Raw genomic sequence first — 22,732 nt, forward strand, 5'->3', positions numbered from 1 at the left:
CTCGCTGGATCTTTCACCTTCCCGTCTCACTAGTACACGTGGAGGGTGGGGAAATGTGCTGTCCTGCTGGAATGTTGTCATGTCATGATGAGCCCCATACTGGCAGCACGTGAGATCCCAGGACTTGAACAGTGTAGCGCTGTGTGGTCAGGTTGCTATTAGTCCTACATGTGGAACTCGTTAGCTCACAGACACTGCTGCCCAGTCCGTCACACTTGGACCCCCCCCTGTCGCCTGGTGCTCACATTCTGCTGCAGATCTGTGGCGTCTCTCACTGGAGTCTTTCACAAACCCTTGAGTCATGGCTCACTGGAGCACTGGTGGGTCCAGCTGAGAGGACCCAGTCCAGTCCCCAGCGACCCCAGCGACCCCAGCGACCCCAGCGACCCCAGCGACCCCAGCGACCCCAGCGACCCCAGCTCAGGCAGCTGCCGTTCTCAGAACAGGCGGGGGGACCTCGGCTCAGCTCTCCCGTATTCCCTTTCCTCCACACCTGCCAGGTGAGACCACCTCACCACCTGTGTCCAGTCAAAGCAGCATTGCTTGCAGGAAGGCAACAGAATAGCGAGGGCCCTCGCTGGGCCTTCCAAAGACCTACCCTGAGTTTTCAAGCTTTCCCCACAGGCAATGACAGACACCTTTAACAATCCACCTGTATTCCTTACAAAACTGACAGCTGATGACAGGAATGCCAGAAATTTCCAACACTGCACCCCTATTTCAGTTCCAGGTGCTGCTCCGGGCCGGATTACGCAGATCACCGTGGCTCCCTCCCTTCTGCCGAGTTCCTGCAGGCCCCGTTTGGAAAGACTCAACTCCTGAACTATTTAAAAATGCAGTTTTGTTCAAAGGTCTGCTTTCAGCAATTAAATAAAGTCTGATACCTATTATGTAACCGATTTCAGACCTGTGCTAAAAAATCCAGAGGGAGTCGCGATCAATACAAGCCATGCCTTTCCCAGGCAGTGATGAAATGAAAGCTGTAGCAGAATGCTTCAGGCTTATTGTATTATATTTCAAATCAGCTGGAAAGCAGGAACAAGTGAATGAAAAGGAGAACGCTCACACTGGCACTCTTCAAAAAGAGACTAATTTTTGGAACGGAAGCGGCACTGTTTCACTAAGCAACTCCTTCAAGTTTAACGGGTTTAAACAAAACTTTGCCTGACAAGACAAAGATTGCTGCTCGGTCTCAGCCACCTGAAATCACCTCCTTTCCCCACGGAGATGAAGTTCTGTTCTACAGGTGACAGAGAAAGAGGGAAAGATGAAGAGAAGGAGGAGGATGAGGGAGGAGAAAGAGGTAGCACTGCTCTTCTAGGACAAAAAGAAGAATCTCTGCACAGTTGCGAATCTATTACCCTCTTGGTTTGGCTCAATATGTTATTGATCTGGGTGGAAGCACAGAAGGCCAGATTTATTTTCTTATTAGCAGCACCTAATGTCTTATTGGGGCAGATTAAAGGTCTTTCGCTGCCCGGAGGAGGAAAACAATCTGACCTCTTTCATTAAGAAAGCAGAATATCTAATTACCAAAAGCAGGGGCGTCCTGTCTGAATGACCAACTGTGTCTTGTGGGCAGTGAAGCACGTAGACGAGTTGAGAGAGCTGTAAAATCGCAGAGTTAAGATTCACTGAACAACACAGACCTGTCCTCCATAGTCCTCAGCCTTGCGGTACAGAGTGTTAATGGCGAAGTAAAAAGGTGAGATTTTAAAAAAGCTCTGCTCTCACTCTGGCTCTTAATGGCTTGTCACATAAACACATCGATATACACTAAAGAGCGTTTTTTTTCCCCCTGAAAGAGTTGTTTCTCTAACGCTTTGTACTAATTGTTACAAGCTCGCACAAATTCAGACAGAAGATCACAAGAACAGAGCATAAATGCAAGCACCAACGATGATCGTGAAGAGACTACGATCCGTCTTTGAGTCGCCATTTTTCAGGCCACCTCTATCGCCAAACAACACAGCACAGCCCAGGAGTCAACAGGGGCGCAGCTAAGAGAGCAGACAGAGATCACGGCGCCACGTTGGTCGATCGAGTTTAATTAAAGCACGTTTGGTCTGAATCAACTTTCAAACTAGGGGGGCTTTAATCAAAAACCAGCCAGAGACGCACGTTATCTCTGACACCGGCTTTCAAAGGCAAGCCGAATGACAGCTGGCTGAAACAAGTGCTTCCCTGTTTGCTTTCTTTACCGATCAGGTGCTGCTTCTGAAGTGCAGACAGAAGCTGTTAAGAGTAACGCTTGCTCACAACCCGCCTTCCCTGTTCAGGTTGCTCTTAGCTCCGGATGCTCAGATACTCAGCATCTACCACCAGAATTAAAAACTAGGGAAGATGGCATTTAGTGTACAGCAGAACTGAATTCACTTCTCCTCGAGGAAGGCAGGCTAGAACAGATGGGCAGCGGCTGATTTTGTCTTCACGCAATTGGAACTGCCTGGCGGGATACAAAAAATTAAAAAATCGGTTCTAAAAAACCAAAAAACGCAACTTTAACTGAAATATCAAAAGGCCAGCTTATTTAGCCTTCATTTAAATGGCCGAATTACTCCCAGATGAGTCAATGCTAATTATCGTAATACTTTTTGAAGGAAACCTCAGCGCTTAGGAAAATGATTCAGTTTCAGGTTGATATTCTAAACGGCAGAGGCAGCACAAAATGTTCCATCAGGCGCTTTAGACTTGTTTTTTAATATGGAGGTCAATTATTCACTGTCATATGGCGTTGATATCATTACCGAGCTGCCGTTTTTTAATAAGCCTCATATACCTCCGTGGGGTTTAATTACTTTCATGTCAGGCTAGCTTGGAACATCTTTCTCAAATTTAATAATCAAGATCCGAATTCAAGAAGGATCCCACCACCACAGCTACATAAACCAATACCGCAAGCCTAATTTCTCCTAAATAACTGAAATCCTCCTTGTCTCTATTCAGTGACAAAAAAATCGGTGGGTATAATTCCAGATCCGGTCCATTTCTTACCACCCTCACTGGGCATGAGACCAGCTGCTTATTGTTTTAGAAGTGGATACCAACAGAGCCTCTATTCTGCTTTTTTCACCTCCTTTATTCTAAATTTTAGGAGACCAAGTGGTTTCCCCCCTAGCAGTCTTCAAACCGTATAGAACCCATTCAGTTTTAAAATCAAATGGCTTCTAAAACTGTGCAAGCCTGAACAGTTCCCTCAGGCTGTCAGTCGACTCATTTTTAATTCCACACAGCGACACACCGAGATACTCGTACTGCAGAAGCAATGAAACAGCACAAGAGGAAGAAAAGACAAAAAAGACAACGGCCCTCCTGTCCCAAAAGTTCCTGCAGCCTCCATTCTTTTCCCACTTTGTTACAGGATAATAAATGAAACACTGACCGGGACAGATCGCAAACAGGAACTGAGCCACTGAGAGCTGAAGCCCCCTGGTCATTTCACTGCGTCTGAAACGCTGACATGTGGTCAGGCTGGGGGGGGGGGAGGGGCACAAACGGCCCTACGCAGTGAAATCTGCCACTGTCCCGGGTCGCGAACCCCAAGAACATATTTTATTTCCCCCACGGCCTGCAAACATCACCCCACTTGCCGTGAAACAGACGCCAACCGTCACCGCGAACTCCGCGCAGCGGCACGCGAGTGAGGAGGGTAAAAACAGGAAGGATGATCACATCCCTCAGAGCAGCACAGCAGGGAGGTGCAGTGCTGTACGAGCGCCTGCCCCCCCCCTGCGAGAGAAGGCAAGAGACGCCCATCTCAGGTGCATTGCTGCAGCCCAGGTCTCGGGCTAAATAAAGCAGAGAGCTCATTGTTTACAGCCAGCCTGCCAGGCCTCGGGAGACCCGGCAGGAGCGCATCTGCGCAGCAGGGGACTCGGCTCCGCGTCAGCTCCCACGACAGGCGGGGCGGCGACTCCCCCCGGCACACGCCTGACATCGCGGGACCTGCTGCTAATGGCGCTCGGCGGGGCCGGCAGCGATTCGCCGTCCCCACCACCTGCCTGCTCCCCGAAGTCCAGCGCCCCCCGCCCTCCACCTCGGCTCCTCTCGCAGAGGTTTCTCAGCAGCAGCATCTCGGTTTCCCAGATGATCGACGTCTCAGAGCGTCTGCCGCACGTCGTAGGGAGGAGCAGCAACAGAGGCTGCACGACCAACAACAAACGGCCCTCTCTTTCACGAAAGCAGGCGTCAGGACAAAATGTCCCCCGAGCAAAGGCGTGGCAGACCAGTGCCTGGTCACCACAAACAGAAGCGAGACAAAAGCAACACAAGCACACTATAAGGAAGCAGGAGCCTTGTGTTAACAGGTACTGAGGAATTTCAATGTACTGAGCACTGACAACTCAAACACGAACTAATGTCATATCACAACTTCCAGACCCTGAAGCCCAACATGAAACTCCAAATATCTCCTCATTAGAAAACACAACTCAAGAATCCATTTCTCTGTTGCATCTCTACTACCGTGACATTAAGATGTCCCCTGTTACCTGCCAATATCCCGCCCGACCGCAGCATGGACTCTCCAACTCAAGCACGTCCCCGCGCCATCTTCCAGCCACAAGCTCCACACGTGACTTCTGTAGGACTTACCCCGTTAAGACGACCACGAAATCCATTACATTCCAGCCGTTCCGGAGGTAGGAGCCTTTATGTAACACAAACCCAAGGGCGATGATCTTGATGCCGGCTTCAAAGCAAAATATTCCAATAAAGTAGGGCTCCGTGTTTTCCTGCAAGGTAAGGGGAAGGAGAGGAAAAGGGTTTTGTCGCAGTTGAATGAAAAGTGCACGAGGAACTGATCCGAGGGGAGGAGAGCTTGTCTTTGCGTCTCCACCACTTCGACAGCTGAGACGCAGAGTCGCGGAGCACAATATCAACACTTGGAACGACCCAGGGAAGCCGACTAGACTCCCACTGCATGGCCACTCAATGCCTTGCAGGCTTTACCCACCTCAGCTCCTCGTGGAAGACAACACCAGTTAGCGTTTCGCTTTTGTAACCTTATTCTGACCACACCTGCACGCACACTGTGACTGTTTCTGAGTTGAAATAAAAACAAACACATTCTGGATAACACCCTGCTAACGGTAAAACCAAGAAATGGGAGAGGCTAGTTTGCTGCCCCGAGTTATTCACACACAGGGTCAATAAAACCCGCAACATCTGAAGAGAAAGTTATTTAATGTAAAAGACAGTGAAAGTCGCTGTAGCAAAGAATAAAAATTATATACCATATTACAAAGGTCACAAATTCATACACTCATCAAGCTGGAGATTTAGAGACATTAACCCTGCCGAACAGCAGTCCTTCAGGACTAGAGCTGAGCTTCCCGGAGTTTTCTGCCAGTACTGCTTGTACTGGGACAGACCACCCCCTCCCTCCTCCCTCTCCATATAAAGTCCCATTGGGAATTCTCCCCCCCCCCCCCAAGGAACGGCACAGGTGAGAAGCCAGTCAAACTTGACCAGCAAATCTCTGGCAGGTGGGAGGAAATGAGAGCAATCTGATAAACACACTGACAAGGAAGGTACTCAAAATAACTGGCTCTGCTATTTAAAGGAGGAGACACTAAGTCCTGTGATGTAATTCCAGTACCACATGTTGAACCAAGACTAAACTTAATAGGAGAACAAGTGATGGTGGAGATTCTCGGTATCTATTATGCACAGATATAAAAATGCTCTTGTTTTATTTATGGACTTTCACCGGAGCCCTTTTCTGTCTGCCTGGTACTTCTGGGAGCAAGACGCAGTGCCCTGAAAGCGATCAAGACACACTGAAGAGATCCAGGTGGGGAGCCATGTCAGTGTGTGTTGGATGCCAAGGAACAGGTAAAGGTTAATTCAACACTGAACTGTGGTGAGAAGAAAATGTTTCGGCTGCTGAGCCTTTGTCAGGTGTCAGACAGAAATGTGTCACAGACTTGTGGTTTCTGCATGAAAAAGAGAAAGTCTAAGACTTTCACACTACACTGCACGTATCAAGAGCACATACAGTCTACTAAAGCCCACGCCCAAAGCAAAAGCAAACACTGTAAACAGAAAGACTATTGCATGCATAACGAAGTTCCAGCCATACTAGAAAAAGCAGTGAGGCCTCAAGAGGCAACATCTGTGGCGCTGTACTGATGCAGGGGTCTTCTGCTCCAAAGGGGTGGCACTACCCCCCAAGAAAAGATGCATCAAGCTGTCCCTCACGTTAAAAAACCATTACTGTATTGACAGAAAAGGGCTGAACTGATTAATACACAGCCCTCAATTTGTGCCACTAACCGTGACTTTCAGCAAACAGATATTCCAATAGATCTGGGAGTATTCATTAGAATGTATTTTCTCTTTATATATTAACAAGAGGCGGATGGCCTCCTCAGTTCCCCTCCCCAGGGCAAATCATAAAAAAGCCACATCAATAGCTAAAGCCATAGATATCATTATGATTCACAAAAAATGACTTTAACATGTTTAGAAAACAAATAATCAGCGGCAATGAGAAATCATACTTTCGTACAGAAAACAACCCCATTGAAACACTTTTTTGTCATAACGTGAATGCTTCAGAGGAAGAAAGAAAATCGTAAATGAAGCGACGTGTGGGAACAGCAGCAGAGTTACTCTTCACTCACCAGTCTCCCGGACATGGGGGTCTTGTCTTCAGAGGGCAGGTGCTGCTCCAGAGCCAACACGATGCAGTTGGCGATGATGGTGGCTAGGATCATGTACTCAAATGGAGTGTGCTGGTCAAGGAAGGCAACAAGCACGAGAAGCGACAACACAGCATGGCTGCGCTTTGAGAAGAGCCAAACCGGGGGCATAAAACACACAGACAGCAGCCAATAACACACAGGAATAAAAAGAAGGGAAGAATGTGAGCAATTCTAAATAATAGTGGTTTTTTTCACCCAAGCTCTGACTGCTTTCTCGATATCCTCCCGGGTTTCTGAATTTAGCACGGTCTTCCCTTCCTCCAGCGTCTCGACAGTCAGTGGGAAGGACACATCCCATGGCTGACAAACGCCCCGCTCTGAGCCTGCCGGAGAGCCGGCGCCGACCTTCGACCTCTCAGCGCCGCGGCGTGCATCGCTTCCCGACCTCACGACGCCACGCACTGGCACGCAGGTCACACGGCCAGGCAAGGGGCCTGGGCAAACACCGGGCAGACTTCACCCTCTGTGCCGTGTAAAAAGAGCTCATCGTTAATAAGTGGGTCTCCGCAGCACAAGACAGCTCACCAAAGACTTAAGATTAAATAACACTTGGTGCAGTTTTAATTAGCTGAATTAAGTTCTGCATATGTATCTTCAGTGATGGCATGGAAATTTCGAATGAGCCTCCTGATGAACCCCAGCCTCACTTCAGCCTTTATCAGCTCAGACACTTCAGCCACCCCCTGTCCCAGACACCCCACAGGGAATCGGCGCCCCCCCGCCCTTCTCCATTCCCTCCGGAAGAGGCTCTTGCGATGCCCGAGACACACCCGGCACACAGGGGAAGACTACGAAACGGAGCCTCTTCTTCGCTGGAGGGGGCTGTCGGACTGAAGAAAACGGGCACAAGCCAAACGGCAGCTGTCTGCACACGCAGCCAGTCAAAATGAACCAGCCTAGAGACGGGAACGAAAGCCCCTGTCAAGCACAGAGACAGGAAGTGGTGCGAGGAGGGTCCGTCGGTCACAAGGCAGCGTCTTTGCGCGGGCTGTCCTTCCTCCGGGAGGGGACCGGCAGCTGCGTGCGGCCACGCTCGGACCCGCACGTCTCTTGGCAAGGGCGGGAGGAAGCAGAGAGAGAAGGAAAGCCAGGGCCCTTCCCCCAACCCCCCCACCACCCTGTTTTGCTGCACTGATCATTAAGAAACTCGTCCAGAATCAGACGTATCGACAGAGACTCAACACTGGCATTCAGTCATCAGTCTCCCCGTGAGGACGGACACTCATCTGCTTCTCTCGGCAACAGTTTGTCGCCTGTAATCCTTCATCTCGCGTGCGTGAGCAGGGGCGGAGGAGCACCGGGCTCAGGGCGCCGGTCCTGCTGGGGCCGAGGGTGATGCACCCGAAGGGACTTGCCCTCTTCAGACATGTCACCCTTCCCTTCTCGCAAGGAGAAAGCCACTCCTTTATCATCCTGATCGTGTGCCTCTGCAGGGTCACTCTTTCAGCTCCAAACTTTCACTGCACAACAGTTAACAGGCAAAGCCGTGCAACAAAGCATTCACATTTAAATAAGACAATTTATCAAAAGCTCCACTGAAGCCAAAACCACTAATAGATGAAGTCTATGAGACCATTAATAAACGGTGGATTAATAAATCGCTCTCTAACTTCCATTTTTCTACCGAGTAAAAACGCTTCATGTTGCTTCTAGCAATCAATCAAAAATCTGATCAATGCAAAGAATTACGAAGAGCGACTGGTTGTGAGTTTGTGTATTTTTTCGGGTCTGCCGGGGACGACCTTCCTTCTGTCTTCCAAGGCACGAGAGGAGCAGGAAGCGCAGTGCTAAAGGAAGAAACAGCACCAGGCAGGAGGGGTGCAGGGGGCAGGAGACGGACGACACCTCGCCACCCCACGCCGGCTTATTTCCAGGGGACCTGAAAGCGCCACCAGCCGGATTTAAGGAAGTGAATCGGCAAACGACAGCTTGTCAGTCACTTCTAACGGAATCGTCCCTCAAGGAGGAGACTGTTAGAGGCACGCTGTACTCTCTTCGTGTTTTAGACTCTCTCTGCCCTGATCCAGAATTAATTTATCTGTCCAAAACAGCCGTGCCTCCCTGGGCTTTCGTGACTTGGCTCAGGTTAACGTCTAATAAATGTCTGCCGTTTGACGGCGCAAGGAATCGATCTGCACTTTCCACAGACTCCCACTCCCACGCACAGGAACCTGGTGTCTGGCCGTGTTTATGAGGCGGTTTTGCCATTTTGCCGCCGCGAGGGGCCGAGGCGCGTGGGCGAGTTCAGGACCATGGAGAGGGCGCCGGCCGCGGGCCGCGCGGCGCCGCCGCTCGAGCCCGAGGCTCTTCCGCGGCGCGCGCCCTCGGGAGGACGGGGGGGGGGGGGGGGGGGGGGGGAGTTAGGCGGGCGAGGGGTCGCGCGCTGGCTCCTCGCGGTGACGACAGCAGGAGCAGCGCCGCTCGTTCCACGCGAGTCGCGTCCCCCAGCGGGAAGCGCTGTGCGTCTGAGCGAGTGTCCGCTCACGTACAGGACGGCACGGACGGTGCCTCCTTCTGCCCTCTCCTGCACCCGCGCTGCGGGGGGGGGGCACTGTGCGCGGGTCCCGACTTCTTTGCCATCGCTCCCACGTGAAGCGGGATCTGACACACGATTCGGCGAGGTGCACTCAATGAAACCGGCCGGCGTCCTCTTCCCTAGACAGTATTTGACGTGGTGACAGTAAAAATGCGCAACCGAGGTTCCACCTCGACGCAGTTAGGAAGCCAGGGCGTGTTTATCGCCACTGGGGTGTTTGTCTCACGCTCTGCAGGCAGCGGATCTGACGAGTGCCCGACTAGTTGGCAGTGCAATAACCCGGAGTCGAGTAGTTACCCCTCCTCGCTCTCCTCTCCCGTGAGCCTGTAAGCAAAGGGAACCAGACCCCGGGAGAGGTGTCCGCTCGGCTGCTCCCGCTTCTGTCCCTGTCCCTGTTGCTAGGAGCCGCTCCGGTACCCGCGACAACGGCCTCCCCGCCGGCCGGGCAGCCCCTCTCCGGCCACTACAGGGCTGACCTCAATCAGCACCATCTCGGGCAAGAAAGCCAAGGAGAGCAGGGAGCGGGCGTGAGCTCCAGCGCCAGGGCGGAGACGGAAAGCCCACCGGCCCCGACCCGGGGCACCACCCTAACAGCGGCACCGGTCCCGTGTCCCCAGCCTCACGCCCCGGGGTGGGGGGGGGGGGGGGGGGGGGAAGATCCGAAACAAGACCGCTAAGGAAACGAACCCCCGTTGCATTCTTTCATGAATGAGAAATCAGCAGTTAACCACAACAGCAGCCACTAGGGCTGGCAGGCTGCTGTAAAACGGCAAACTTCGTGCACAGCTGCAGGTCTGCTCCTGAGCCCGCAGCCCTGCCGCGCCGTGCGCCTGAGCGGGGTGCTCCGGGTAAGGGCAAGACCGCAGGAAAGACGGTGTTATTTTGGCAAAAGGGGAAAAAAAACAAATTAAAAATACCCCCCCACACACACACACTCCCCGCAGCCACGCCACAGTCGGTAAAACTCAGGAAAGGATATGGCCACTCGGTTATTCTTTTGGCGTATTTCCGTATGATGTTGTCTTCGCTGAAGATGAAGAGGGATCTGTTGACGGTGAAGCAGTTCTGCTTGACGGGGATGGGGTTGTAAATGGCCATGGTCCTGGCTCTCTGGGCCATCGACTGCTTGTACATCCTCGGGCCGCCCGGCGGGCCTCCCTGCCGGCTGCCTCCTCGCCCAGCGCCCGCTGGACCGCCGCCTCCATAGCGGGTAGGAAGATCGTCTCCGAAGCGAGCCATTCTAGAAACGCACAGATCCGAGAGCTGGAACCCAAACTGACATCAGACAACACGGAGGGAAGAAGCATCACCACACACACACACGCTTGATTCCCGGACAGGAGTTCGCTTCGCACTGCGTGTGCGCGCGTGTGGCATTCAGCGTGATTTTTGGCAAAGAAAAACAAGTCCCTTTTCCGTTGGCTCTACTTTGTGGGTTTTTTTTTTAAAACAGAACTTTCTCGTCCGTGTTTACTTTAATTCCATCCCGTAGACAATACAGGGGGTGGGACGGGGGGGCGAGTTTCAGTTTTTCATTTCCCCCCAGTTCAGCTGTAACCCCGTCTCCAGTTAGCAGTCCTGAAAGCCCAGACTAGTGAAGACGGCCCTTCCAGTGCCCTCCCGGTCTGCCTCCGAGAACAGCCCGCGTCCATAAAACATGCTTTTATTCCTCCAAGACACGCCGACCGCCTGAACGCCGTAGCAACGATCGCAGGAACAGCGGAGAAGCCGAGATTCCAGACGCCCAAGCCGTTTGCCTATTTGCTGCCGTTTGATCTAAAGTGCATTTTTTTTTGTCAGCAAATCGGTGTCCCTTCGCATAGGCAAAAACACCTCCCCTCAAAAAAAAATCAAAGAAAACAAAAAACAGAGAAAAATCCCAGGGCTGCGTCTCTCTCGCTCGATTGCAACATGAATTGTAACCGATTTCCACGGCGCCGGCCCCTTATGAACCAGCATGTGACTGTAATTAGCCTATCAGCGGAGCAGATCCACCTGTACCGCTATCCCCAGCGTGGTGCCGAGGGAAGAAACTCAGTTGCTCCAGGTCTATTCAGGGCTATTTTTAATCTCACTTCAGTAAACCACGGTGAAAAGTGCCTTTTTTTTCCCCCTTTCTGCAGCGCGACCTGTGACGAGCACCATGCGGGTCCGCTCCTCTCCTCGGGGCTCCGGCTCGCGGGAGAAGGGGTGCAGGGGTGCAGGAGGGCGGGGGGTAAAAGGGGTGCTCTGCGCGCAGTGTTTCTTTCTTGCATGCGTGTACTCGCTACACAACCGCAGCCCCGCCGGAGACTCGAACGGGAGCCGCGTCGACGCGCGAGTCCGCCCGCTGGCCAGGCTGCGGCTCACGGCTCCCCGAGCAGCGCCCCGGTCCCGGGGAGCCGGGTTCCCGGGCCGTCTGGGCCGGGGCGTGACCGCGGAACCACGGGCATGAGCGCGCACTGCCCGCGGGAGAGCGCACCTCGTGTAACTCGCCCGCGCTCCTGCGACTCCGAAACACCCCTCGGGAAGTCGGAGCCGGAGGAAGGATGATGCCGTTTTCATTATATTTAGTTCGTCTCCATAGTTCCTCAGTGTCCTGGACATCTTAAAAAAAACGGCACACTCGACTACAGAATAGCCTTTTCCAAGGGGGGCGAACCTCTACTGAAGTTAGGCTAATAAATCACGTTTCACACTCAGAAAGCCGATGTATATTTTTCTAGGGTACGTTCAACAGTCTGTTCTCTACTGCCTGTTCCTTGTGCTGCCGTCAGTGAGCAGCACTACAGAACTTAAATATTCCCCTTTTCAGTGATGGCACAGAGCGCTGCACTGCAATCCCTCCAGTGGAACTACTGGCAGTGAAAAACGTACCTCAACAACTGCACAGAACTCGAGTCGGTGTCTGCGGCTGTCTGCGGCTCTACACAAAGAGAGGTGGGAGTGGGGAAGAAGCTGCCCAGCCATGTGGTTAAAGCTGATTCTTCCAAGACAGAGCTGGAGAAGACCCAGAGGTCAATCAGTTACTAACTCTGGTTTGTAACCCGTGTGTTTTTATGACCCCATCCCCATCGCTCCTGATCTGCTCCAGAACCGTGTGGTCTAAGCAGTTACTCCGGGGGTGCGATTTGAAAAGCCGGGGGGCTGTGGAGGGGGGACGAGCGCCGTTCACTTTAAAACGGGTGCGATCTCACACTGGGGGTAAACACGGGTTCACCTCCCAGCGCAACATCGCAACCGCAAAGGCTCCTGCGTTAGTTAAACAAGAGAGCAAAACCCGCACAAACACAAAACGCACAGACAAAACAAAAAGTATGGAAAAACCATATTAACCCTTATTTTCTTATTTTAGCAGGAGAGCAAGCATCGGTCTGCAAGTTTCTGTTGTAGACAGAAAGCCGATGTCACGGCCTCGGTTTTGTTGAGACTCCCCCCCACCCGCCCCCATCTCTCATTTCCTGTCTCCGCGGCTGGCCGTATCCCATGGCGACGGTGAAACCGTCTTGCCTCAGACATGGCCGTGCCTGAGAGGCGACACGGCACCGCGCCAGGCAGGAAGGATTTACCGGAACATCCTCGGAGAGACAGACCTCACATCTATCCTCCTGCTCACTCTGTCCTAAACTGTGGGCTTAGCTCTGCTCTGTTTCGGGTGCAGGCCAGCTTTTATAAGACCTGGCAGCCCTGTGCCCTTCCCTGCACGCACACAGCCGCGTTCGGCTGCAGAGGGAGGACAACGGGCCCCTGCAGGGGGCAGGGCCACAGCCCTGCAACGCAAAGGCCTGGGCAACAGGGCTCACAGGAAGTCAGGCAGTCTCGGGGAAGAGGAGCTGGAGGAAGTCTGCAATCAGGAGAAAACAGAAGCAGTTCGGGAAGACAAAGTAATGGGTTTGCTAATAATGCATTTACCTGGGGTTGTTCTGTTTTAAATTAAGGCTTTATTGAGGATGGAAAGTCAAACAAACAGTTTATTAGCCCCCAGTTTCCTGTGTAGCGACGCTGTGCGGGGGTGGACGGCTTGTGAATTAAAAACTAAAACATGATTTAACAAGTCAGCTTCTCGTTCCCTTTAACGACCGCAGCGGCGATCATGCAGGACCAAAGACCAGACCCGACGCCGCCCCGCCTCAATCAGAAAGCACTCGGGAAACAAACGCCAACACCGGGTCCTACGCTGGGGGGCAGACGGAAGAACCCGATGGGCCGTCTCCTCCCAGCACGACGCGAGCCGGACTCAGTCAGGGGGGAAAAGAACCACCAAGGGACAGACACTTCGTTCTGTGTGTCTGAAAGGGGTGGGCTTTCACACCGAAGGTCTGTAGATGTGTGGATCACAGGCACCGGGCGAGACTCTCTGCTCCACGAAGAGTCCCTGTGGATCTTGGAGCAGGTGAACCAAGTTCCAGATCAAGGCACTTAAACGAGCACTCAAGAACCCAGACTGCAAAACATTTTTTTCTGCTGGATGTTAAATTCTTCTTAACCTTGGATGATTTTTTTTTTTTTTTGCCCACCATTCTTCACTTCTTTGGCCAGAAAAGGCAAGCAAGATGTCCCCGTTCCTCTGGTTCGGCGTGTGACGCAGGCGGTGCAGGGGGCGCTTGAGGTGTGCGTGCGCGCCCCCTGCCGTCAATCTTGGGGTACTGCAGACGGCGCTGCCGGGCTTCAGGATGTCCGATTCGCGTTCAAGCCGGGTTCTGAGCTTTTTAATTACACAGTGTAGGAAGAAAAGCTCGGGGAAGACGGAGGGGCTGCAGGCCGTGAGGTGTCCAGCTCAAGGAACTCGCTGCTGCTTTGTGGGCGAATGGAGAGCTGTTCCTGTGACGGGTTCGCTACAACATACAGCACCTGCCTCCCCAAACGCAGTCGGCGTGCCCACCTGTACCGACCGGACTCGTTCTCCAGGGGATTTACTCACAAGTCAATAAAAGCCGCCGAGGACGCACTGTCAAATCTTACGTTCACGACAATCGAGTAGCAACGCCAGTTGTCCTCGTTTTAGAAGCACGCGCGGTGAGCTGCCGTTTTACAAGCACGATGCTTGTCTTATAGATTTCAAAAAGGGAGGGGTCATGCGTCGGACTTGGCGAGCTGCTTTCGCCGGCCCGGCACAAACCAGCGAGAGTTTGGGGAAATATTCTTTCCCGGCTTCATGACTACTTTCAAGTTTCATTTCCCAGTTTCCACATTGCAAAGCGGCCCCGTGTTCTCTCCTGACCTCACCGCCCTCCTCCCGCCTTCCTCCCGCCCTCACAGCCGCGACAGTTAGCCGTCTTTCAGGTCACTTTCTCCTTGAAACAAACAAGGCCGCCTTACCCGCCCGTGCTGGCCTGCTCGCCGTGCTGCGCCCGGTGGCTCTCCACCACACCCTCGCCGCCCGGGGCCACACCCTGGCTCTCCCCCGGGGGGCTCCGGGCCTGCCCCGCCGCCGCCTTCAGCCGCAGGACGGAGCTGTAGTGGCTGTCGGGCGGCCCCGGCGCTGGGGGGCTGTCCGTCTCGGAAACGTCACCCCGAACCGGCGGCTGCTGGCGCTCCAAGTCCGGGGAGCCCGGGTACTGGGACCACGACCCGTACTCCGAGCCCAGCGTGAGCATCCTCCAGCTGCTGAACGTAGCCGAGCGGACCGCTGCGAACAGAAACACACGTCGGGCCCGGCTCGGCAAAACCGGCGGGGGGGCAATTTTTCCTCACAGCGCCTCCTTCTGGGTTCCGGTGTTCCGCTCTTATTTGCCCGTCAAACCCCCCCCTCCTCAGTCTTTCAACCGCGGTATAAGACGCCCCTCTCTCCCCTCACCGGCCATCGACGCCGCCGGGCGAATCCGGGTTCAAACCGAACCGCCAAGAGCCGTTAGAAAAACGCGCTCGAGCGGCGTCGCGGTGGGCGTGCGTCACTTCCGCAGCGGGAAAGAGGCTCCAGTGCGAGCGACCCCCCGCGCCCAGTGCAGAGGTCATGACCTCAGGGCGGGAGCGTGTTTAGCAGGAGATCAGAGGAAAAGGATCAAATGGGACGTTATTAAAACAGCCGGAGACTTTCCGCCCCTTACCGGACCTGCAGTTGTGTTCGTTTCAGTAAGTTCTATACGATAATGGCCACACAGCCGGCCAGTATCCTACCGTACACCAGTGTGGACCGCCTTTCGTCCCATTTTGTGTGCGATCTTGTGCGTCTCATCGGAGCTCCGGCCTCGCTGGGGGGTGACTTCCTGGCTGGAGACTGTCTTGTCTTGGAGCTGCAGAAGGGAGCTGTCCCACACGACGATTATTCCTGCCGTATATCCCCACCCGTGCCCTGGTGCCCTGTGGCCCTGCGGAGTATCTGATCCACTGTGACAAACCAGCCACACCGGAGCCCTCCCCTTCCCCGGCAAGCAAGGGCTCGCTGCTTCCTCCTGGTAATCAGGAAGGGAGCAATCATCACATAGTTTATACAGCTAAAAGCCCGCTGACATACCCTTCGCGTGCCTGCGTGCTACTGGGAGGTTTCCTTTTACATTGAAACTGCTCAGTTCTCAGGAAGACAAGGCTGCAGCAGTCCACCTTTTCCAAACCTGTTGCACCTCACCGTCGGCTCACATTAAGAGGAGGAAAGTTACTTGTTGGGGTATCTTCTAAAGCAGTGCTTAATCCAACCTTGCCCCTGGGGTACTCCTGTGTCTCCCTTCTCTCACTCCAGCTGAGCTCTTTGTCAGACGTGTTGGACCCTTAATTCAACTTGGCCTGGTTTTGAGAGGTTCACCAGCAGTGGAACACTTTGTTAACGATCAGAATGACCCGTTTGCGAAATGCGAACGTGACGGAGCTCCTCCAGTTTGGGATTATTGTACGACCAGGTTGCATTTAACACAAGTCTATAAATCACTAAGAACGACTAAAATGTGAGCAACTGTAGGAGGTTTTTCCAACCATGGGGAGATCTTTCCTGCTGTATTTTACTGGTAATACTACACGCGCGAGAGAGATTATTCGAAACCCAAGAAATGGTCGCAGAAAATAATTTAACCGATGGCTCAATCTTAACTTCATTAATCTCGAATTTCACATCATTTAAGAGCTCAGCTGGAACAAAAACCTCAAACTGTTTACTTGTTTACTCGTGCATTGACTACTGTTTGTTTGTATATTGTCTTGATGCACTGTCTGCACTTTGTGTTTTTACACTTGGTTTAACAATCGAGAGACTTTCTGTCAGTAAGAACTCCATTGTACCAGTACATGTACAGGTTACATATGGCAATAAAGTTCAAGTTCAAGAGACTGAGGCCTTCCAGCTCAAGGGTGGGGTTGCTTGGTGTTGCAGGTCTCAGGAGTCTGAGAGCAGCGCTAACTGTGGGTGTGTGAAACAGTGCACTTCATACAGGCAAGTGGTCTGGATACCCCTGTACAGGGGGCTCTATACTTGCAGCATTGCACATCAATTTACTACCAACACTGCTTCTGAAAGACATGCAAAAGAAGGGAGAGTCGAAGAGCAATGCCTCCAGTTCTCTAAGGCTAAGGCCTAAAAACTAAGGCTGAACTGGCAGAAAATGTTTTGAGCGCCGAGCCCTGCCAAGAGGTCTTCCCTTTGAGCGGACTGGATCCCGGCCGCCATCCGCGGAGATCACCACCCGCGCTGGGAAAGACCGGGCCGTTCAGTCCCACCCTCTCGCAGCGGGAAAACGCACGACCACCAACCACGGCGGTTTCATTAGTAGTAAATTTATTGGAAAAAAAAAAGAAAGATACAACCAAGGAGACTGAACATCTCAGCTTACTCTCCAGAAATCGGTAACAGAAAGTAATCTTATTACATTTTTTTGTATTTAGATCTTAGAGAATTTGCACTGAATACTATATACTGTACTAAACCACTTACTTTAGAAAAAAAACATGAGGGGGAATAGTGTAGTTTTACCATCAACAGAGAATGAGGGGAGGGAGGGATCATACAGGCTACCTACAATACTACAGTTAGAAAAATTGACCGTAAAATTCAATGTAAAAAAAACGAACATTTTTTTTTTGTATTTTACAACTTGTTCTCACTTTGCAAGTATTAAAAAAATAAACCGAAAAAGAAAACACCGTTATATCAGCACCATTGTCTTTTGTCCCCTCCCCCCAGCACATTCGTCTACTTTTCTTGTGTGGGTTTTTCCGTTTTAGAAAGTTTGTGTTGTCGTTTTTCCAGCTCCCGTTGCAAATGTCCCATGGAGGTGTTGTCGACAGACGGGGGGTTCTTGCTTCGAAGAATCCAGAGGAAAAAAAAAAAGAGGGCAAGTCAGTCTGTTGTTCAGGTAGCATGCTTCACCGAACAACCACCCGCCCCAGACCCATGCTTGCCAAGCGCTTCGATACTGGTCTTCTCCAGCGTCGCGGTGGGGGAAGAGAAGAGGAGGAAAGCAGCTGTGCAGAGGACCGGGCTGCCCTGGCACCAGAATCGGGGCCGCCCAGCGCCAGTCCCGCGCACGGAGAGGAGGGGGGCGGAGGGAGAGGAGGCCTCTGACGAGACAAGTCGGATCCGGTGAACGTCGGTCCACAGATAAAAAGGGGAGGGAGGGAAATGCGGAGGAAAATCCCGGAAACGCAGAAAGGGAGGCGCCGGCTTGCCGGGAGCAACGCCTCCAGCCCACCGCTCGCTCCATTCATCCCCTCGGGAGGTGCGGAAAGCGACTGTCGCCATCGCTTCATCGTGAAAGCTACATGATTTCGCTCTAGAGGAAAGAAAAGTTCCAGAAGAAGTTCTGCACCCAAGAGCTGGTGGCTTGGAGATATTAAAAAAAGGACAAAACCTATGTGCAGAAACTGAAGAGTATGCGCTGTTTTTTGTAGAATGAGTTGACGTGTCCAGCCCATCTGCTACACAAGAGCATTCTGGGTAAGAGTGTTGGCCATTTTTCGAGTCGGTTCAACTGGTTCTTTCCTATAAGGAATGGCATTGCTACACCTCGCCGATAAGAACGCTTATTCCAATAAATAATTCAAAGTACTTCTATTATCGCCAAAGATACTTCTGATGTAAATATGACGTATGGTGGATGCTGGAGGTAAGGGCTGCAGAGGCAACTGAAGGAAAAAAGGCAGAAGTGTCCAGCTCACATGCTACAACAGCATGCTGGGTTCCCTGTAACTCTCCAGATTTTCTCTTGGCAGTAAACCCCGCCACCCTGACAAAAAAAAAACTCACGTCCTGTGGCGTCTTGACCGCTGACCAGTCCGGAGCGAAACGCTGGAGGAGTCCGGAAATTGATTTTTTTTTTTTAAATCAAGGTATAAAACCTAAAACAAGAGAGGCACCCATGCTCACTACCCACTGGAGGTGCGCGTCCCAGTCGGCGATCTCTGAATGAAGAACGGTCATCCCCCGCCACAGCCGCCGTCCAGTGCGCTAACCTGCTAGTGTTTTGGGTTCCTGGGCCGCTCTGGGAGAGGCAAGGTGTGGTTCGGCCGTGACCGTGTTTGGCGGGGCTGTAGGGGAAGGGAGTCTCGAGTCTCGAAGTGCTCCTGTGCTGGACTGCTGTGGGCAGAGGGAGGCTGGCTGGCTGGCTGAATGTCTGGCTGGTTTCGCTGGCTGGACGTCTGCGCCCAGCAGAGCCTCAGGAGGGGCTGGAGGGGCTGGAGGGGGCGGCGGCGGAGCTGGTGTCGGGCAGCGCGCTGTGCGGGGCCTCGTCCGGCGTGCTGTCGGCCTGCCTCTGTGCGATGGCCCCCGCCGAGTGCTTGCACTTGGGGGAGGAGCACTGGCAGCTGAAGTACTTGGACTTGACCTCCCAGAAGCGGTCGCCGTAGTCGAACCTGCGCGGGAGGCGGAGCACAGACACGGGCATGTCAGAGCACTGGAAAGGTGAGCAAGGACAAGCTTAAGCCACTCATTTTTACAAAACAAGAAGAGATCCCATGTATTAGGACAAGCATTAAATGAAGCTTGGGGATGTAAACGAACCTTATCTCCACTGGTCCATTTCAAAGGCTAAAGAACTGCGCTCAGATAAGCTGACATATACTAGCCCTTCGCTGGGAGTCTCCCCTGAAGCATGGCCCCAGAGAGAGATTCAGCACTAACTGAAAACACTCATTCCTTGGACTGTGGGAGGTTAACTGGCTTCTAGGGAAAACTGGCCCTTATGCGAGCGCGTCTGTGTGTGCGCGCCCTGCATTGGACTAGTGTCCCTCCCAGGGCGTACCCTGCCTTGTGCCTGCTGCGTGCCCCGTGACCCTGAACTGGACGAGGGGGTGAGAAATGGCAGGGATGAAAGCATTAAAAGTGCACCGACACCTGCAGTGAATCTACGCGTGCGCTCCGGCGAGTCCGCACGCAGAGGTGCAGTTAATCGTGCGATTAACTCTAATGATACACGTCGGCACACTGATCTGCGTCTCCGGCCCCCTCGGTCGGTGCAGTCGTACCCGAGCTCGTCCCCCGCGGAGATGTCCCGGGTGCTGAAGAAGGCGATGCGGGGGAAGCGCAGGTCCTGGTGGGAGGTGAAGACCCGCACGGGGAACAGGTTGGGCTCACACATGTGGTTGATGAACCGGCTGACGTTCCCGTAGAAGCGCGCGTCGATGCAGTACACGTCCCCCACCTGGACAGGCGGACACGGGACACGGGGCGTCCATCCACACACACACACAGGAGCAAAGACAGACAGACAACGGGCTCGGGTTAGAAGCCGGCAAAAAATAAATAAATACCGACCTGCGGGAAATTCTCTACCTGCGGTTCTTAGAAAGAGACCTAGGAAGAGATGGCAGTTCAACAACAACAAAAAACAACAGTTCATAACTTAAACATCTAAAAGCTTCACCTCCTCCTGATTGGCTGGTGGGAACAGAAATGAGCAGCTAGATTAAAAATGCAATTAGGCATGAAATGAGAAACCTCACCGTAATTAGCGAGAAATATTTTGCTGACAAGCAGCTGCAAGGCATCACCATGTTGAGCAGCCTGCCTTGCCCATCATAGCCTCTTTTCCTGCATGAGTTATGAGAGGAGCACTGTGTTCCTGCCTCTGTAGAGCTTCCTGTTCTCCTCTCAGCTGCACAGAAACCGGCGTCTACCCTCCCTGCCCCCCTCCCCTACGCCCATCCCCGGATTTCCTGGAGGAAAAGCCATGACAACAGATTTGTCGCCATGACGATCCGCATCCAGCCCTGACCATGCAGGCCAGCCAGAGTGCTCGGCTATATATAGACCTCTCCTGCCTGTACTAATTGTGTACCTTTCTTTATTAAAAACCCCCCTGCGCCCCAGTTGCGGTTTTGAATTTCAAGGAAAACACCCTGCCCCTTTTCCCCCCAGAGAGAATTTAATTATTGAAGCACAGGTCCTGCGTCACCTCAGAAAAGAAAAACGATACGGTCAAGGAGGGAAAAGCAGACCCTCATGGCAAAACCAGAACCCGGCTTGACTCCAGACTGGAGCCCACAGCCACCTGTATCCAACAGACTACCTTGTTGTCTAGGTCAAAGAGGTACGAGTCGTCCTGCCTGACGTCTGCCTCCGAATCGGAAATAAGCTCCCCGACGTACCTGTCCAGAGACAAAGGAAAACTGCATTGAGGAGAGCAAGCTTTGGCCGAACGGGCTGGCAGATCCGCCTAGCGAGAGAGAACGTCTGGTGCTGGGAACTCTCATACCTTAACCTCAAAGCCACGGAAAAGCTAATGATTTGCCGTGCAGCTGAATACAGCTTTTACGTGTAGATACGGCACGGAGGAGGGGGAGGGGGAGAATTCCTCGCCGTCATCGAAGACATTGCATGCAGGTCAGGCCCAGGCGATCTGCGCTACTTGGAAAGGCGGTTTTAGATGGTTGGGTTTTGTACACATTTGTAGCCCCCATCGATTTGGGATCTGCAGTCAGGGGGTGGGGTCTGTGCAGCTCTCACTGGCACAGAGCTCGCCAGCGGCGTTGTGGCCCGGTCAGCTGGGCTACATCACAGGGAATTATTAAGCCTTCACTGGCTCTGCCATCACTCAGGAGCTCATTACCGCGGTCTCGCGGCAACACCGCAAACGAGAGGGGCGTCCCGGCCTGTCGGGCGCACCTGGGCCTGTCAGCAACGTGTCGCTCCGAGGACGTCGCCCTGCGGCTTCTCGTTTCTCACCCGCGCGCCGCCCGCAAGCGGCAGCGGCTCTGCGCCGGGACACGGCGCGCGGAGCCTGGACCGCGCCGGGCGCGGACTCTCGGGTGGGGTGGCGGGGGACGGGGGGGGGGGGGTACTCACTCGCACACGAACGTGCCCTGGGGGATGTCCTGCAGGGTCCGCACTCCCCAGCCCATCTTTCTGGTCCGAAAGAGCTGCAGCCGTGTCCTGTGGAGAGACGGCGGGCGGCCGTTACAGATAGACCCCCGGCGGCCCGCCCGCGGCCCGGGACCAGCTCGAAAAGAGTGAACAAGCTCGTTACTCGACAGGTCTGCCTCCCTCTCAGACGCAAAGAGAGATGCCGCGAAAGAAACAGCCGTTTGCCGTTCCTTCTTTTAGTACGACTGCGGCAAGGCTGCCTGTGTTTATTAATGCAGTAAGTGGACAACAGAGGCTGTAAGTAAGTAATTAAGGGGTAAGTTTAGAGCTCAGGCTCGGGGAGGAATTCAGTCAGGACGCTGATGTTGACACCCTTGCTCTGATGAACAGCCCAGGACGCACGAGGATAATTCAAGTTCCTGACACCCCAGATGAAGGACAGCCCCTCTTACGGCACAGAGTCCCCTGTGGCCACAGAGACCCCTGGCACCACATTAGGGCACAGGCGTGGAAATCCTGGGCCAGATGGAAGAGGGAAAGGCGCCGCCTAGTGGTCCTCTAACGCAGCAGCAGTCTGGGTCTCCCCCGTCCCAGGACCGACCCGGCCCGGCCCTGCTGAGCTTGAGACCAGGCTAGCGGGTGACCCGTACCCCCCCAGCCTCCTTCACGGGGACGCCGGCCGCTTACCGCAGTCCGTTCTGCACCACGCGGTTCCTGCAGGTCCTCCAGCACGAGCAGGCGTGGTTGCACTCGAAGATGAGCGGCGGCTCCTCCCGGCAGAACTCCGGCTGCAGGCGGCCCTCCTGGACGCGGACACACAGACGGGGTCAGAGCGCTCGCCCGGTCACTCGCCCGCACCCCCGTGACCGGGTGCTTACGCCTGCGGTGTGTTAGGGAGGAGGCGAGCACCACCGCGAAAGCTCAGGCCTGGTGCAGAAGTTTCTGTGCACGGCCAAGCTCCTGGACGCTGGCGCGGGCTTGTGGCCGCTCCATTTCGTGCCTGGTGTTGTGCTGCCCACATGCAATCATTCCCGGACGTCCTGCACTGGCTCCTCACTCAAAAGAATCCTGTCAGTACCGTGCAATATCTGCTTGGGCTTGAGCACTATCTTGTATGATGCAGTAGGGTTGGACAAGCCCTGTCCAGCAGGTACTGTACAGCATAGTAGGCAACCACTAGATCATCACGTTCTGTAGACTTAATTGCAATGTGATCAGTTACAGAGCCCATTTGTTAAATTCTGAAATGTAAACTTTTGTAGGTAAATTCAAATGCCGGTTTGACCA

At 53.5% G+C, this 22,732-nt stretch overlaps 2 protein-coding genes across 11 annotated transcripts in view; both read right to left on the bottom strand.

Annotated features, from left to right (window-relative positions):
* Nucleotides 1–15,576, bottom strand: part of cacna1ba (calcium voltage-gated channel subunit alpha1 Ba) — a 171,039-nt gene extending 155,463 nt beyond the window's left edge. Inside the window, exons 1-5 of the mRNA XM_088614992.1 lie at nt 15,340–15,576; nt 14,542–14,851; nt 10,223–10,483; nt 6,627–6,732; nt 4,594–4,733 (exon numbers count right to left, since the gene is read on the bottom strand). Of these exons, the coding sequence (XP_088471118.1) occupies nt 4,594–4,733; nt 6,627–6,732; nt 10,223–10,483; nt 14,542–14,851; nt 15,340–15,397 (875 nt within the window). The 5' untranslated portion in view covers nt 15,398–15,576. The remainder of the gene's footprint in view (nt 1–4,593; nt 4,734–6,626; nt 6,733–10,222; nt 10,484–14,541; nt 14,852–15,339) is intronic.
* Nucleotides 15,577–16,907: 1,331 nt separating this feature from the next.
* LOC148643819 (histone-lysine N-methyltransferase EHMT1-like) overlaps nt 16,908–22,732 on the bottom strand; it is a 47,320-nt gene continuing 41,495 nt past the window's right edge. For all 10 annotated transcript variants that reach the window (XM_088614959.1, XM_088614962.1, XM_088614965.1 and 7 more), the window contains 5 exons: nt 22,133–22,248; nt 21,428–21,514; nt 20,652–20,730; nt 19,609–19,784; nt 16,908–18,996 (listed from right to left, as the gene is read on the bottom strand). In XM_088614959.1, the coding sequence (XP_088471085.1) occupies nt 18,801–18,996; nt 19,609–19,784; nt 20,652–20,730; nt 21,428–21,514; nt 22,133–22,248 (654 nt within the window). In that variant the 3' untranslated portion in view covers nt 16,908–18,800. The remainder of the gene's footprint in view (nt 18,997–19,608; nt 19,785–20,651; nt 20,731–21,427; nt 21,515–22,132; nt 22,249–22,732) is intronic.

This window comes from Lepisosteus platostomus, chromosome 21 (assembly GCF_059453375.1).
Source record: "Lepisosteus platostomus isolate fLepPlt1 chromosome 21, fLepPlt1.hap1, whole genome shotgun sequence".
In the NCBI taxonomy this organism is placed as follows: Eukaryota; Metazoa; Chordata; class Actinopteri; order Semionotiformes; family Lepisosteidae; genus Lepisosteus; species Lepisosteus platostomus.